The 14,804-nt window shown below is 48.3% G+C and overlaps 3 protein-coding genes across 4 annotated transcripts; 2 read left to right on the top strand and 1 right to left on the bottom strand.

The window, feature by feature from the left end:
* The first annotated feature begins 8,403 nt into the window (after nt 1-8,403).
* Nucleotides 8,404-9,791, top strand: LOC117590930 (mucin-5AC). Its single transcript, XM_034283971.1, has 2 exons — nt 8,404-8,977; nt 9,040-9,791. The coding sequence occupies exons 1-2, from the start codon at nt 8,431-8,433 to the stop codon at nt 9,747-9,749; spliced, it is 1,257 nt and encodes a 418-aa protein (XP_034139862.1). The 5' UTR covers nt 8,404-8,430; the 3' UTR covers nt 9,750-9,791.
* Nucleotides 9,792-9,992: 201 nt separating this feature from the next.
* LOC117590935 lies at nt 9,993-10,987 on the top strand. The gene is made up of 2 exons (XM_034283976.1): nt 9,993-10,133; nt 10,196-10,987. Exons 1-2 carry the CDS (start codon nt 10,131-10,133, stop codon nt 10,799-10,801), a joined length of 609 nt encoding a protein of 202 aa, XP_034139867.1. The 5' UTR covers nt 9,993-10,130; the 3' UTR covers nt 10,802-10,987.
* Nucleotides 10,926-14,235, bottom strand: LOC117590928 (mucin-5AC). Of its 2 annotated transcripts, none has more exons than XM_034283965.1 (3): nt 13,792-14,235; nt 12,579-13,735; nt 10,926-12,155 (listed from the first exon to the last, which is right to left on the bottom strand). In XM_034283965.1, exons 1-3 carry the CDS (start codon nt 14,225-14,227, stop codon nt 11,028-11,030), a joined length of 2,721 nt encoding a protein of 906 aa, XP_034139856.1. In that variant the 5' UTR covers nt 14,228-14,235; the 3' UTR covers nt 10,926-11,027. The 2 variants fall into 2 exon arrangements, with proteins under 2 accessions (XP_034139856.1, XP_034139858.1); XM_034283967.1 differs by having other exon boundaries at nt 10,926-12,479; nt 12,924-13,735.
* Between the last annotated feature and the right edge of the window lie 569 nt (nt 14,236-14,804).

Raw genomic sequence — 14,804 nt, 5'->3', positions numbered from 1 at the left:
CGAGAGGCAGCAGCAGAGAACAGCAGAAGCAGAACCACGTTGATGGTCATAATTAATTGGATTTGGCAAACAATTTGTACAGTTTCATTTTCAGGCTAAACTAACTTAGTTTGCTGCAAAAACTTTATCAGAAAGAGAGCACCGAGCCGAGCCGGACGAAACAGGACACACAGGAAAACACAGCAAACAGACTGACAGGACAGCCAGGACAGCCAGGACAGCCAGGACAATGGATGCATTGAGCTGGAAATTGTTTTGTAAACACACGAAAAACTAATGCTAATGTTGGCACAAAAAGAAGCTGACCAGCTGGATTGAGCAGGGATTGTGGCAAGTATTTGCTGACATGCAAACCAGAGGAAATATCTCTCAGTCAGATAATTCTTTCGCACTCGTTTGTGCAGTGCCAGGTGGGGGGGGGGGGGGGGGGGGGGGGGCCGGCGGGGGGGGGTGTTTTTGTGTTTGGTGGCCCACACACACACTCTGACGCGAACACCTTCTGCCCCGTGCGCATATTAATGTCAATAAGTCGCAAATTGCTTGCAACAAATGACACTTAAGCCCGGGCCCAAGGCGCACATTTTAATTGGTTTGAGCCGGAGCATTCATGGTGCAATCATTTGCCAATGCAAACGAATTGAAAAGGGGACTCCCAGCAGATCCTTTCGGGCCTTTTTCCATATTATTTTTCATTTCGTTTTTTACCTGCCACTGTCCTCAGTGTTGGCAAGCGACCACCTGGGGATTTGCTGTGAGCAGGCAGTGGGGGGAGTGTGTGTGCTTCCAGCATAATGAACCCCAGCACTCAGCTCCCTTGTTGCAGCTGCGTAAGTTCTCGCATTTCACTTTGCTGCACAACGCCTACAAGAGCAGCATGCAGCCAGAGAGGGTTTGGGGGTGGGAATTACTCCCCCCCATTAGCGAGGCAACAGCTTTATCTGTTGGCAAACTACTCACAGCAGATTGTCGACTCTGGTGGGCAGCGGATGCTCTTGTCACTCTCGCACCTGTCACTCTCCACAACACAAAAGCAAAATGTAGAAATGTTAAATGGATGAAATCATAAAGAGAGGCAGCGACTTGGAGGCCGAGCTAATCGCGGTGTCCAGGGAGCGGCCAGTGGCCCGCAGCTGGGTTGCACAGATGCCGGGTCAAGGTGGAGCCGCCACAAAGGCAAGCCACAAGCCACAACTTACAGAGTCTTAAACAGTTGCCACAGAGTGGCAGCTACTTTCTTCTGTCTTCTTATTTGTGTGTGTTATTCCAGCATATGTCTGCGATGCGAATTACCAGAGAGAAAGTTGCACTAATAATACTCAAGGCCAGAATAGTCTATTCAAATATTTGTTTGATTAAGTCAACAATCGATGACTGTCGCAGCTGTAAAGTGCCATCAGCAAGACAGATTCAACACTAAAATTGAGATTTTTCCACGAACTTACATTGCAGACGAACGCAACGGATGAGATCTTTCCAGGGAGATCTTCTTATTCTTAAACACACATTTAAAGCATTTGCCGCGACTTACGCTGAGGTGTGGCAATGCTCACATGAGTCTTATGCAACAATAAAGGACGCGACAATAAGGAAAAGAAAAATATAATAAAAAAGAAACGAATATGTGAATAAATTGTTAGTCCTCGGTGTCGCTGAAGCCAAACTTGAAGGCTGAAGCGCACACACACGACACAGGACCGACACAGATTGTGGCATTTTAAGCGGAAAATATGCCGCACTTCCGGTTCGTTGTGGTTGTTGTTTGTTGTATTTCATGGGGCATGGGGCATGGAGCATGGGGCACACATGCAGAGTTGACTTGGTTACCGTTATAAGACAGACGCCAAGATGGCTGGCAAAGCAACTGGAACAGCAGAAAGGCAGGCAGCCAGCCAGGCTTCACCTCTCCCGCTCTCCCGCTCTCCCGCTCTCTCTCTGCCTCTGGCTCTGGCTCTGCGTGTTCCTCTTTATTCTGTGTGGGTGTGCGAATTTACTGGCATTATATATATAGATTATAATGCCCGCGCAAAGGCAGCGCTGAATGCCAAACAAAGTGTTGACAGAGACCAATGCAAGTGGAGGAGGAGCACACACATTAAATTACACTAAACAAATACGCTTTTGTCTTACATTTAATTGCCCAAAACGCAGCTGTGACTTTGCCTGATGCCAAATGTCTAATGCAGAAAGGAAAAATATTCAAGGGAAAAGCTGTTGAACGAAGTTGAAGTCTGTTGAGAGTCTTCTTTGAGCATTTTATATTTTATATAAATGAGTGCCTGGAATATGCGAGCTTCAGACTGCTGCTGCACTCAGTTCTGCCCCCACAACAAAATCAATTTGTAGAATCAATGCAATGCCCGTGACGTGCATAAATATTATCTATCCATAGATGGATTGCAGTTCGTAGCACTAAATAATGGATGAGCTTAGTGAAGACAATTGTGCGGTGACCGCAATTGGATTAATTGTGAAATGAATTGAATCTCGCGCGAACACCATGCACGGCACACACACACACACACATGCAAGTTTTAGCGGTACATACATATATGCACAAGAGAGAGAGAGAGAGAGAGAGAGAGAGAGAGAGAGCGCTGTTGGCATCCCAAAGCACTGTTATTTACTCGACGCTCGGTTATTTAGGGCTCTTTAATTGGATCTGGTGTTTAGAGCAATGAAAAGGGTTCGGGGTTACAAAGGTATTTGGTGTTTGCTTGGGCAACAGGCCCCCATTAGAAGAGGTGACCGCAGCAGCAGCAGCAGCAGCAGCAGCAGCAGGAGCGGGAGCATGAGAAACGGCCAGGGTTAGCGGCAGATTCGAAACGAATCGAAATGGTACGAGTATAGCCAGACAAACAAAAGGCCAGTGGCGTTCATTATCATTTACCACAATCCTAGCGACACGACACAACACGACATGGACAAGGGAAAACTTTCAAAAGAAAATGGAAACAGCAAGCAGAGGCAGCAGCAGCAGCAGTAAACGGTTAAGGCCGGGCCAGGGCAGGATAGTCATGGACTAAGGACCAAGGAGTCTCAGGCTTGGCCAAAGTTTTGGTGTGAAATTAAAATTGGAATTAAAAGCACAATAAAGGCAGCTTTCCAGCTGGACATGGACAGGGAAAGGGAGAGGGCGAGGGAGAGGGAGAGGGACAGGAACTGGCAGCCAGACAGCCGGCCAGGCAGCAGGATGTCGAGACAGAAAGACACTGGCAGGAGTTGCACAGTCTGGAGTGGTGGGTGGAGCCTGCAAGGGTCTCAGTGAGAAATGATTTATGGCTGTTTGCCAAGCCTGCCGCCTGGCTGCCCCTCTTGACAGCCAGCCTGCCTGCCTATTCCGGGTCCTAGTGCTGGTCCGTGTCTGGTGCGGCACGATGCTGACTCTGGCTGCGCTCTCCGACTGTTGCCCTATGCAAATTGCTTAGTCTGAGTCTTGAGTTTGACAAAACGATGAAGTTTTCATTAGAAGACCATTAGAAACTTGCTTTGACTTGCATTTGCTACGCAAATGAATACAAAAACACACAAACGCTGCACTTGATGGATTGGCAGCGACTAAAGCGGAGCTCATGAATCTCTACTCCAACGGTTCTATTTACTGTACAATGTATTTATTGTAAGCTAGCGAAATGCGCGGCGCGATTTTGGGGTTGAATGAAGATCAGCGCAAGACTCTCTTTCAGTGGCGCTCTCTCGCTCGCTTCTGCTACCTGCCAAAGGCATGGCAAGCGAGACAGGAGATGCAAAGAGAGCGTTGGAGCAGCTCGAGTCTGCTGCCAAGTGGAGCACGAACGTTGGCGAGAGCGAGAGCGCGAGTGCCAGAACGAAGAAGGTGGGATAGATAGACGAAAGAGCGCCCGCTGCAGCGCTGAAGCATATGCTTTACATATGTACATAGATATGTATGCACGTACGTATGTACATATGTACGGTGAGCAGTGCAAGTAGCGAACGATAAGAAGTAAAAATTGACGCTTGGCTGTAATATAAACATTTTACTACTAAATATCGAGCTGGCAAACGCGACAATCACATCGACAGGCAGAAAATCTGTTGGCAAGTGTACATATATATATTTCTGTTTCCACATTCCAATCAATTAAAAGTTCTGTTTTCTCTTTGCTAGCACTTTTCCCGGCGGCGCTTCAATTAAAAGCTGACAACTGACGAAAGCCACAAACAACATTGGGGCACTAGTGCACTAAGTAAGGAATTATTTAAAACATTAAATTCTTGTTTAAGTTCTGTCGGTAAGTATGAGCTTAATTCCACCACAAAGGCATGAACATCCTGAAATATGGAATGGTGGTAGCTTTCCCATTGAAGAAGTTGCTGCTCATCCAAAATATCTACATGCACACAGAGACATATGTACATATGAAAGCTGCCCTCGGCCAGGGAGCCGGGGTTGCCAGGGCCGCACAGTTTCACATGTGGCAAAGTTTTCGAATGTCAACAAAAAGCGAGGCTATTTTCGGGCCAAGTTTATTGCTTTGCCGTTATTGAAAATGAACAGAGCAGAGAGTCCGGCCCTTTTTGCCAAACTCTCAGCGCACACGTTCGTAGAAAGTAATCTGCATACATGTAAGTACATATGTGTGGACCCGAGCATACAATTTATTAAACTCTCTTCACACACACACACACCCATATACATACACTTATGCATGGCTTGGTGCAAACAACGATAGAGAACGGCGGCACAGACAAGGTGGCGGTAGCTAAAAATGGGCGACGCACAAACAAACAAAAGTTTTCCCATACCCTTTCGAGGCAGACGGGTTAATCGTGTTGCAGGTGCCACCGTGCCTCCTTCAGCACAATGAAGTTAGAGCAGACTCAAAGGTCGCCGAGTTGCTGTCAGAACAAAGCAAATGAAATGGACTTCAAAATTAATTAAACGAAAAGTGTGAAAAAATTAGAAAAAACATCAAAAATGCTCCCCATAAACTCCCCTTGGACCTGGGCACAACACTCAATGGAAAACAATACTGAAAAAGGTCGAAGATATGGCGGCACGCCGCCCTCCCATGGACGTGGACGTGCACACCGAATAAGCGCCGAATACACTGTGCAAAAATCACTCACCCAGAAGGCAACAGCTAATGAAAATGATGGAAAACACCTTGGGCAGAGCTTGGTTGTTGGTTCTCCATTCAGCGAGTACTTATGCATTTTCCGAGTGTCGTCTGGCAAAACAAATTAAAAAGAAGTCGCGCAACAAAACACCTTGGCAAAAAGTCGGTTTCACATTAATTCGCATTTAATCAAATCAAATAAGGAAAGAAAGAAAGTTCCCGGCAATGGGAAAGAGCATCTGCTTATTCGTTGGCTTACTCTTTCCTGTTTGCTTTTCCGCATTCATTTTTACTCTCTCTTGGGGCTGGCAGGCTGGCAGTCGCTCTCAAAGGAAAAGTGGGTAAGGCACACAGAACAAACAATAAGTAAACAAACAAGCTGCAAAAATGTCACACATTCATCATACGTTATATGGTGAGTGGATATGGACCAGACCTGCTCCCAGCCAGCCAGCCAGCCAGCCAGCCAGCCAGTGGTCAGGGCTGGGTCTACCTCTGAGTGTGGACGAGGTTCAGGTCCAGGGACAGGAAATGGTAGAGCAAAAATGCTATCAGGGACTGGGACTGGGACTGGGAGCAGGGAAAATCTCGCGCATTGGCCATGGCAAGCCGCATATTGTTGTGTCCACATAGAGACAGAAGCAGAGCAGAGTTGAGCTCCAGCATCGGGTCAAAGTTGGTCTCTGTCCTTGCCACTGTTGGAAGCTGGACGAGTACGCCCACCACTGCCCACGCCCACATCCAACAGTAGCAACAGCAGCAGCAGCAGCAGAGGTGCGGTTGCAAAACTATGGAAAAAGTGCAAAAAGGTCAGTAAATTAATGTGCAAAACGGGCGCTGGATAAACTTTGAATGTGACATCCTCCACATGTGTGTCCTTTCCTCACCACCCCCCACACCCACACCCACACCTCTTTCCCAGAGTGTGTCTGTGTGTGTGTGGGCGTGTTAAAGTAAAGCCGCCCCCCAGGTTGGCCCTGAGCAGGCTGGACATCGAGTGAACAATTTTGCTTTGAGTAACGGCCTCACTCACACAGAACAAAACAAACAGCACACAACACACACACACACACACACACACACACAGAAAATATAGATACAGTTTATAAATATGTTATGTACATATGTGCATTATCCTGCTTTCCTTCACAACATCAACAGCAATGATAAACAGCAGCAAAAAAAAAAACAAAAAAAGAAATAAAAGCCAGCTTCCAGGGCAGCTACAGATAGTCATCCGATTTTGTTGATATTTATGCAATTTATGTGGCAATGGAAGTACCTGAATGGATATTTTTGCCAGCAATGAATCGTTTGATATGGTCATTAGATGTCCATTAACGCTGATCTTTGCAGTCTCGCAAAGTCCTGGTGCTGGAACTGAGGCTAAAATATGAACCAAAACGGGTTGGCACAGAAGGTTCCAGGACGGAAACCGGAGATGGATTTGCATTTAATTTCCAATCTAAGGGGCTCGGGATAATAATAAACTTCTCCCCTGCTAAATTAGATGTTAAATTTTCCACTAATAAATCAATATTTAAATAATTCAAACCAATTGCTGCTGCTGCTGCTGCTGCTGCTGCGGGGTGGTGAGTCGCGGAAGGGGGTGTGCTGCTGGTGGGTGGGTGCCAACCGCAATGATGATCGATTACCTGCTTTTCCTTTTGGGGGTTGTTCAAACAATGCCGTCTGTTGTGCGCCAAGGACATGATTATTAATATGATGTGCGGTTTTCAGGCTAACGGCAAAGGAAGACCACAGAAAGCGACAAGCGACAAGCGACAAGCGACGAACAATGAACAATGAACATTACCCACTATATACTAGACACATAAACATATGTACATACATGTGCCATAAAGTATGTGTGGAATGGCTTTAAAATTCGTGTTCTGCGCGCACCGCATTTGTGTGGGCTTTCAATACAGAAAAGACAGTGAAAAGCGAGTGAAATGGGGAAAGCCTAGCTGGCGGCTCCTCTCGGCTATCCTTTGCGACTCCTGAACGATGAAGCCATCGATGGCGAGGACATCAATCCCTCTGCCTCTGCTGTTTGTCATAATTGTCAGCTTATGATGCATTTGGAATGCATGGAATTTATTCATTCCATTCATATTTCACTCTTTCAGCATTCATTTTTGATAATAAGCATACATATAAATGAAATAATTGAGTTGGAAGACTTCAATCAATTGCCTGGGCCGCAGTTGGCTACCCAGCCTCAATAAGACCTTAAGTTTAAACAAAAGACTGCCCTTCCCACCTTCCCTCCTGCCTGACACGTTCATTATGCCTGTGGCCACAGGCCTCAAGAGCCGCAAGACAAGTGATTGAAATTAGTTAAACATTTGCGGGAATGTGCAAATATCCATGAGCAGAATTGGCTAGACTCAAACTTAAAGCAAACTAAATTGCAGCTGACTCAATTATAAATGTGATACAACCTGTCGGAAGTTGTTGGTTTTCTCATCCCGACTGATTGGCAGGGATAAAATAGTGTAAAATACTTTTGTGTACACTTGTACTTGTGCTCGAATATTGATAAAAAGCAAGCGAATCCATAATTATTGCAGCGTTGAAGGAATACAAATAATGGAAAAACCATAAATGGGCAGCTTCTCACCACAGAGTAGCTTTCCAGCGCCCTTCATCGGTGACATGAACAGCTTCAAAGTTCAATAAAGCTGACAGGATCAAGCTTCAAGCTCAGGGCTTTGGAGTCGTGAAGGCTTTCTAGGGATTTCCTTAGGTCCTTGACCTATTTTCAGAACCAAAGTTAGGCTTTTAGGCAGCAGTCGCAGCAACAAGTTCGAGCATGTTCTCGAGGAGATAAGCTAAGTGATTTCGAGCAGTTACATATGTATAAGAGTCAGCGCTCCACAGATTATTGGAAGATTATGCATACATTGAGAAGAAAGTGCTCGTTGAGATGAGAGCTGCTGCCCCCACCTGTGGTCTCTTATCGCTGGCCGCGTGGGTGGAGGCAGCGGCCGCAGCAAAAATGCACCTCAGCTGCGATACGTGCGGCGACGGTGGAAAAATGCAGAAAAAAATGCAGAAGCACGTGGCCGATAGCCGATAGCCGCGAGAGCTTTAGAGCAGAGCTTTGCACAGACAAACAGACACGAAGCCAAAAAACGTTTCGTGCTTCTCTGCCGCTGCGCGCGGACGAGCAATTGTGAATGGAGCCACACGAAGTTGTTTCTCTGCCGCTGCGACGCTTCTCAGCGCATAGGCCGCCGAAGCCACACGAAGCTTTTACGCTCTGCGCGTGCCGACTGCGCTGCTCGGGAGCTCTGCTATAAAGCCATTGAAGCGTCAGAGAAAGTGCACAGTCGATCGATCCGAGATGCAGCAACATCAGCAGCGTGAAGCCTTTCATCGAATTATGGCCTTGGGCATCCTGCTGCTGGCCCTAAACCTCAAGGCTGTGGCGGCGAGCAGGCCCTTTTCACTTGCCAACTGGCGCTTTAATGATCTGCACTACTCCAGTGCCCAGTATGCGAAGATATTGGCGGATTCCGGCATTGGCCACGACCAGGATCCCACAGGGAAGGGTGCGAGAGCGGGTGAGGGTGGTGTGGGTTCGCTTCAGATCCAGTATGTCGACTACCAGCCGCAGTGCGCTTCGGGCGGTGTGCCCGTCTGCGCCACGAATGGCACGGATCACTTCTACTTCGAGAACGACTGCCGCTTGGAGGCGCACAACATGAAGATGCTGTTCCAGTACGGCACAGAGCTGGAGCCCACGGAGCTGGAGCGATGCCAGCCCACATGCAGGAGCATGAAGTGCACGAAGGTCCAGCGGCCCGTCTGTGCCGTGGCCGAGATGGGAGCACCCACAACTTTCCCCAACGAGTGCGAGGTGCGACAGCACGAGTGCCAGAGCAGACAAGGTGGGTGGCAGCAAAAGATATCAAAGACTTAGACTAATGTTTCACCCATGTGCCATCCATAGCAATGCGTATCCTGCACGCCGGACCCTGCCCTGCACCCGCAACCAAGGGCAGGCGCAAGAAGAAGTCGCGCCGCAACAAGGGCAAGCGGCCATCAGCCGCTACCGCATCCACACCCGCACCCGCACACGCAACAGGCAGCACAGGTCGTCCCAAAGTGTATGTAATGCTGTCCGAGCCATCGTCAAGGACAAGCACCACGACGACCACGACGACGACGGAGACGCCACAGATGATGCCGATCGGCAGCAGCACGGCATCTCCACTTCGATTCCGTCAGATGGTGAGCTCCGGAAATCAGATGGTGTCCGTATCGCGAGCCATGGATGCCTACAGTGTCTACAACATAGACGATGTGGGACACGACTATGGCGAGATCACCGACTCGACGCTCTCAATGTTTGTGCCCGGCGTGGGCCGTGTGACCGATGCATATCCCACTACCACAACGACGACCACAACACCAAAGACAGGAACTCTAAAGCCCATGCAAATTCCAATAATCAGCACTACGACAGCTGCCCCAATGGTCTGGACGAGCAGCAGCAGCAGCAGCAGCAGCAGCAGCAGCACCACCACCTCCACATCCACAGAGTTGCCATGGATGAGTACCGAAAGCAGCAGCCCAGCTGCAACCACAGAGACTGCCGCTAGCCCGGGTGACGACTCAACCACCGATATATCTGCAATGGATAGAACAGAGCCACTTTGAGAGCTGAGAAAACTGATTGACTTTTACATTTAATATTTATTTGGAATAAGAATAAGAATTGCTCAAAAAAATCATTTGCTTGCATTCAATTCGGCTGTCAGCAAACGGAAATTGGATCGGAAGTTCGATCTATAGCAACCCTGAAACCCTGAAAACGCTGAAAACCCTGAAAGAGTTGCCACGTGCTGTAAATGTCATTGAATGACAAACATTTTCATTTATGCTATTCAGTGGCATAGCATGCGCTGGAAATAACCTCAACACTGCCTAGATATCATTCCGAAGTAAAGATATTTTCAGCATCACACGGAACGTAACAACTTCCCAACACAATTTTCGCAGCGAGTTCCAACAAACCTGACGATTCAAAAATATATCAAAATGGTGAGCATTACGAACTTTGAGTATCTGCTGTAAACAATCTGCTTATGTCTTGGCCCCCCTAGCACGCTTTCGTCTTTGGATTTCTTTTGATGCTACTCGCTGGTGTAGCAACATCGTCGGCCTCTGCCTCTGTACACTTCCGGTGCTTGGCTGTCGTGAATATGGACAAGTGTTATATCGAGGAATTGTTCACTTGCCACACATATTACGCTGCAAATCTGAAAGATGAAGAGTATGGACTGACAGACTCCAACGATATGTGGACCCTCACATGGCGCAGGCGCCGCCATCTGCTTCATCGTGCCAATATGTTAAGGGAACTGAAGTGGAATATCCATCTCAATAATATGGAAATCATGTATGAAGAGCAGTTGCTCGAGAAATTACTGGAATTGGCTTGCGTTCTGTACTTCAACAATCGGCCCGTTGATTATTTGATTGTGCATGTCGCTGAACAACTCAGTGCTTCGTTGCACCCGTCAGACGCCATACGATTTGTCGGCCATATATCCTCAGATATCCGCGAGAAGGGCCCTCCCTCCTCCATCCAATGGCACTCGCCGTACCTGACCTACATAGAGCAAGAGTTCCTCAACATGCCCCAATGGCCACAGGAGCAACTCCCTGACTCCGACCGAGAACGCAACAAATGGATTCTTCTATCCTAACTTTAATTATTAGCTCCCGGTGCTCCCACTAATATTATCAAAGACATAATTTGATAACAACAACACTCGGTGGAAGAGTTAAACCCCCAACAGATCTTATATAGAATAGCACTTTGGTTAGGGAACACGACGACAAATGTATTATTGTTGTTACAAAATGTATAATCAATAAACTAATAAAACGGATTATCTAATTCAGTTCTTTGAGGCTATTCAAAGCACTCGATTAGTTGTTATTTATGTTAAATATAATCACATTGCCTTGGCTCCCAGTGTTGAACACCCGAATGTGCTGCTTGTTTTCGCCATCTTTTCCAGACACATAATCCACGATGGTATTATTCGGAGCCTTTCCTGATGACACTGACAGCCCCGTTGCCGCCGAAGGGTTCTGGCCATCATCTACATCCACCGCATTTACCCTAAACACTGAGGCATCGGTTGTCTTCGGAGCATCGGTAGTTCTGTTACTTGGAGTAGCTGTATAAGATGGATAGGACTGGTTCTTTGGCGTAGAAACAGTGGAGCTGGGCTCCACAGATGTGGCTTCCGTCACTGCAACATCCTCTTCAGTCTCTGCCACAGCATTCACGCTTAGAGATTTGAGAACTGTCTTGACAGTCGTGGAGGCTTCCTCTGTTGTTTCAGTAGCAGTCGGGCTATAAGAGGGATAAGCTGAAGAGTCGGTATAGGACTTGGAGGCTGAATAGGACGGATAAGTCTCATAGGTTGAAGGTGCAGCTGTAGAGTTTTCTTCCGTAGTTTGATTCGGAGTAGTTTCTGCAACATCCTCTTCAGTCTCTGCCACAGCATTCACGCGTAGAGAATTCAAAGCTGTCTTGACAGTAGTGGATGCCTCTTCTGTGGTAACAGTCGGGCTATAGGAGGGATAAGCTGAAGAGTCGGTATATGACTTAGAGGCCGAGTAGGACGGATAAGTCTCATATGTGGAAGGCGCAACAGTCGAACTTTCTTCCGTTGTTGGATTCGGTGTGGTTTCTGCAACATCCTCTTCAGTCTCTGCCACAGCATTCACGCTTAGAGATTTGAGAACTGTCTTGACAGTCGTGGAGGCTTCCTCTGTTGTCTCAGTACCAGTCGGGCTATAAGAGGGATAAGCTGAAGAGTCGGTATAGGACTTGGAGGCTGAATAGGACGGATAAGTCTCATAGGTTGAAGGTGCAGCTGTAGAGTTTTCTTCCGTAGTTTGATTCGGAGTAGTTTCTGCAACATCCTCTTCAGTCTCTGCCACAGCATTCACGCGTAGAGAATTCAAAGCTGTCTTGACAGTAGTGGAGGCTTCCTCTGTTGTCTCAGTAGCAGTCGGGCTATAAGAGGGATAAGCTGAAGAGTCGGTATAGGACTTGGAGGCTGAATAGGACGGATAAGTCTCATAGGTTGAAGGTGCAGCTGTAGAGTTTTCTTCCGTAGTTTGATTCGGAGTAGTTTCTGCAACATCCTCTTCAGTCTCTGCCACAGCATTCACGCGTAGAGAATTCAAAGCTGTCTTGACAGTAGTGGATGCCTCTTCTGTGGTAACAGTCGGGCTATAGGAGGGATAAGCTGAAGAGTCGGTATATGACTTAGAAGCCGAGTAGGACGGATAAGTCTCATATGTGGAAGGCGAAACAGTCGAGCTTTCTTCCGTTGTTGGATTCGGTGTGGTTTCTGCAACATCCTCTTCAGTCTCTGCCACAGCATTCACGCTTAGGGATTTCAAAGCTGTCTTGACAGTTGTGGATGCCTCTTCTGTGGTAACAGTCGGGCTATAGGAAGGTGAATAGGATGGATATGATGGATATAATGGAGAAGGCGAATAGGATGGATAAGTCTGATAGCTAGAAGGTGCCTTTGTAGAGCTGGCTTCAGTTGTTGGATCCGGGGTGGTCTCTGCAACATCCTCTTCAGTTTGAGCCACTGCATTTACACTTAGAGATTTGAGTGCTGTCTTGCCAGTAGTGGATGCCTCTTCTGTGGTCTCAGTAGCTGTGGGGCTATAGGAGGGATATGCTGAAGAGTCGGTGTAGGACTTGGAGGCTGAATAGGATGGATAAGCCTCATATGTTGAAGGTGCAGCTGTCGAGCTTTCTGCCGTTGTTGTATTCTCTGTGGTTCCGGTAACATCTTCAGTCTCTGCCACAGCATTTACGCTTAGGGATTTCAAAGCAGTCTTGACCGTTGTGGAGGCTTCCTCTGTTGTCTCAGTAGCAGTCGGGGTAGATTGTGTCGAAGGTCTTGCAGTTGTTGTAGCGTGCTCTGGAGTTGCAGTAGTGTTGTAGATGGGATAGGCTGGATATGTCTCTTGGGTCGTTGAGGATGCTGTAGAGGTGGGCTCTGCTGACGATTCATTCTCTATTGCAAGGGCATTGATATTTATAGACCGTCCCTGGGGCTTGACAGTGGTGGATGCTCCTTCTGTTGTGGAGGTCGGACTGTAATATGGATATGGCTGATACCGTGTCGGGGTGGCTGTGGAACTGGTTTCCGTTGATGTTTCTGTAGTCTCCGGAGTCGTTTCATTGTCTATGGCCACGGCATTTACGCTTAAAACTCTCGCAGATCTTTGTGTGGCAGTCGGAGACCCGGTTGTCGCCTCAGTGGTTACCGCTTCCTGGGTAACCTGGGTTGTCTCTGGCGCTTGGGTAGTCGTTGCATAGGCCTTTGTGGAGGTCTGCTTCATTTCGTACTCGGTGGGCAGGTTGTCCCATGAAATCTCGTATGGCTCGTACGCTGCCGCCTTGTAAGGCGGTGGCGGGGAGACAATCGACGTTTGTGGCCTCCTCAATCTCTGTGGTCGATAGGAGCCGTAGGATCCGTAATAGGGCGACGATGGCTGGATGGCGTGCATGGCGTAGGGATTATAGGTCCGAGCGCGTGGCGAGTACAGACCCGGCAGTCTGCTGTCACAAGTGCCGGGATGCATCATCTTCCATCCTGCATGGAAGACACAAATGATTATAATTCCCAGCCTCAGGGGCCCGAGTACTTACGATGGTCTGTTCGGCAGGTGACCAGCAGCAGCTCGCAGTAGTTCCTGAAGGTGCGCCTGGAGGAGCGGAATGTGGCGCAGACTGGACTGTATTCCTCGTTGCAGATCTCCGGACAGTCCTCCATCTCGTCGCACCTATCCTCGTAGATGATCTGCCATGCAACGCCCGTCTGGCGGCTGAAGCGATCCACTTCGCAGGGGCTGGGGAAGGTCGCTGGCTGGGCGCCCGGGGCCACGGCACAGACCACACTCTCCTCTCCGGTGGGTGGACAGGGCGTAATGTCGTAGCGCGGCGGGGCAAAGTAATAGGGTGCCGCGTAGTAGGGCGCCGCGTAGTCGGAGTAGGGCGCCGCGTAGTCCCATCCACGGGCGATGGTGGCGAGCAGGCACAGGCCCAGGCCCAGACCCAGACCGAAACGACTCAAGGCTGTTGTCATTTTGCGAACGATTTACTGTTGACTATGCTGTGACCTTGCCCAGCCTGAGCTTTTATACCAGCCACCACAAGCACCATCCCCGAAGCCCGAAGCCCGAAGCCCGATCGGGCAGAGCGTCATCAATGCCCTCATACCATTGCAATGTCTACGTGTCACTGGCTCTATTTGGGGGCTATTATAGAGCTAAACTTTGCAGCTACTCATAATTATTATTGCGCTACATTATGCATATCAATGGCCAGACTGCTGGCTCATGGCTCTTCTAGCATTCATTCTCTTTCCCTCTCGCTGCCTCTCTCACTCTCTTTGTTGGCTATTCTTCTTCTGGTTAATTCATTATGAAATTGCAGTTGGGTTATCGGTGCTGTGGTGTGGCCTTGAGTCATGTGAAAATTTGTGTGAACTTTTCTGTGAATCAAAACCGACTTCAATGCAAGCACTTAAGTGGTGCGGGCGAGGTGAGCAAAGATGCGCTGTGGTGAGTTGGGATTATGAGTAAGCAGTGCCAAAACTCAACAGCTGTCTGGGGAGCGTATCTCGGAGCTGCTCGAGAACTTGAACTGCAACCAAAGTAGAT

This window comes from Drosophila guanche, unplaced genomic scaffold (genome assembly GCF_900245975.1).
Source record: "Drosophila guanche unplaced genomic scaffold, DGUA_6, whole genome shotgun sequence".
NCBI classification, from domain to species: domain Eukaryota; kingdom Metazoa; phylum Arthropoda; class Insecta; order Diptera; family Drosophilidae; genus Drosophila; species Drosophila guanche.
This window is presented reverse-complemented; position numbering and strand designations above follow the sequence as displayed.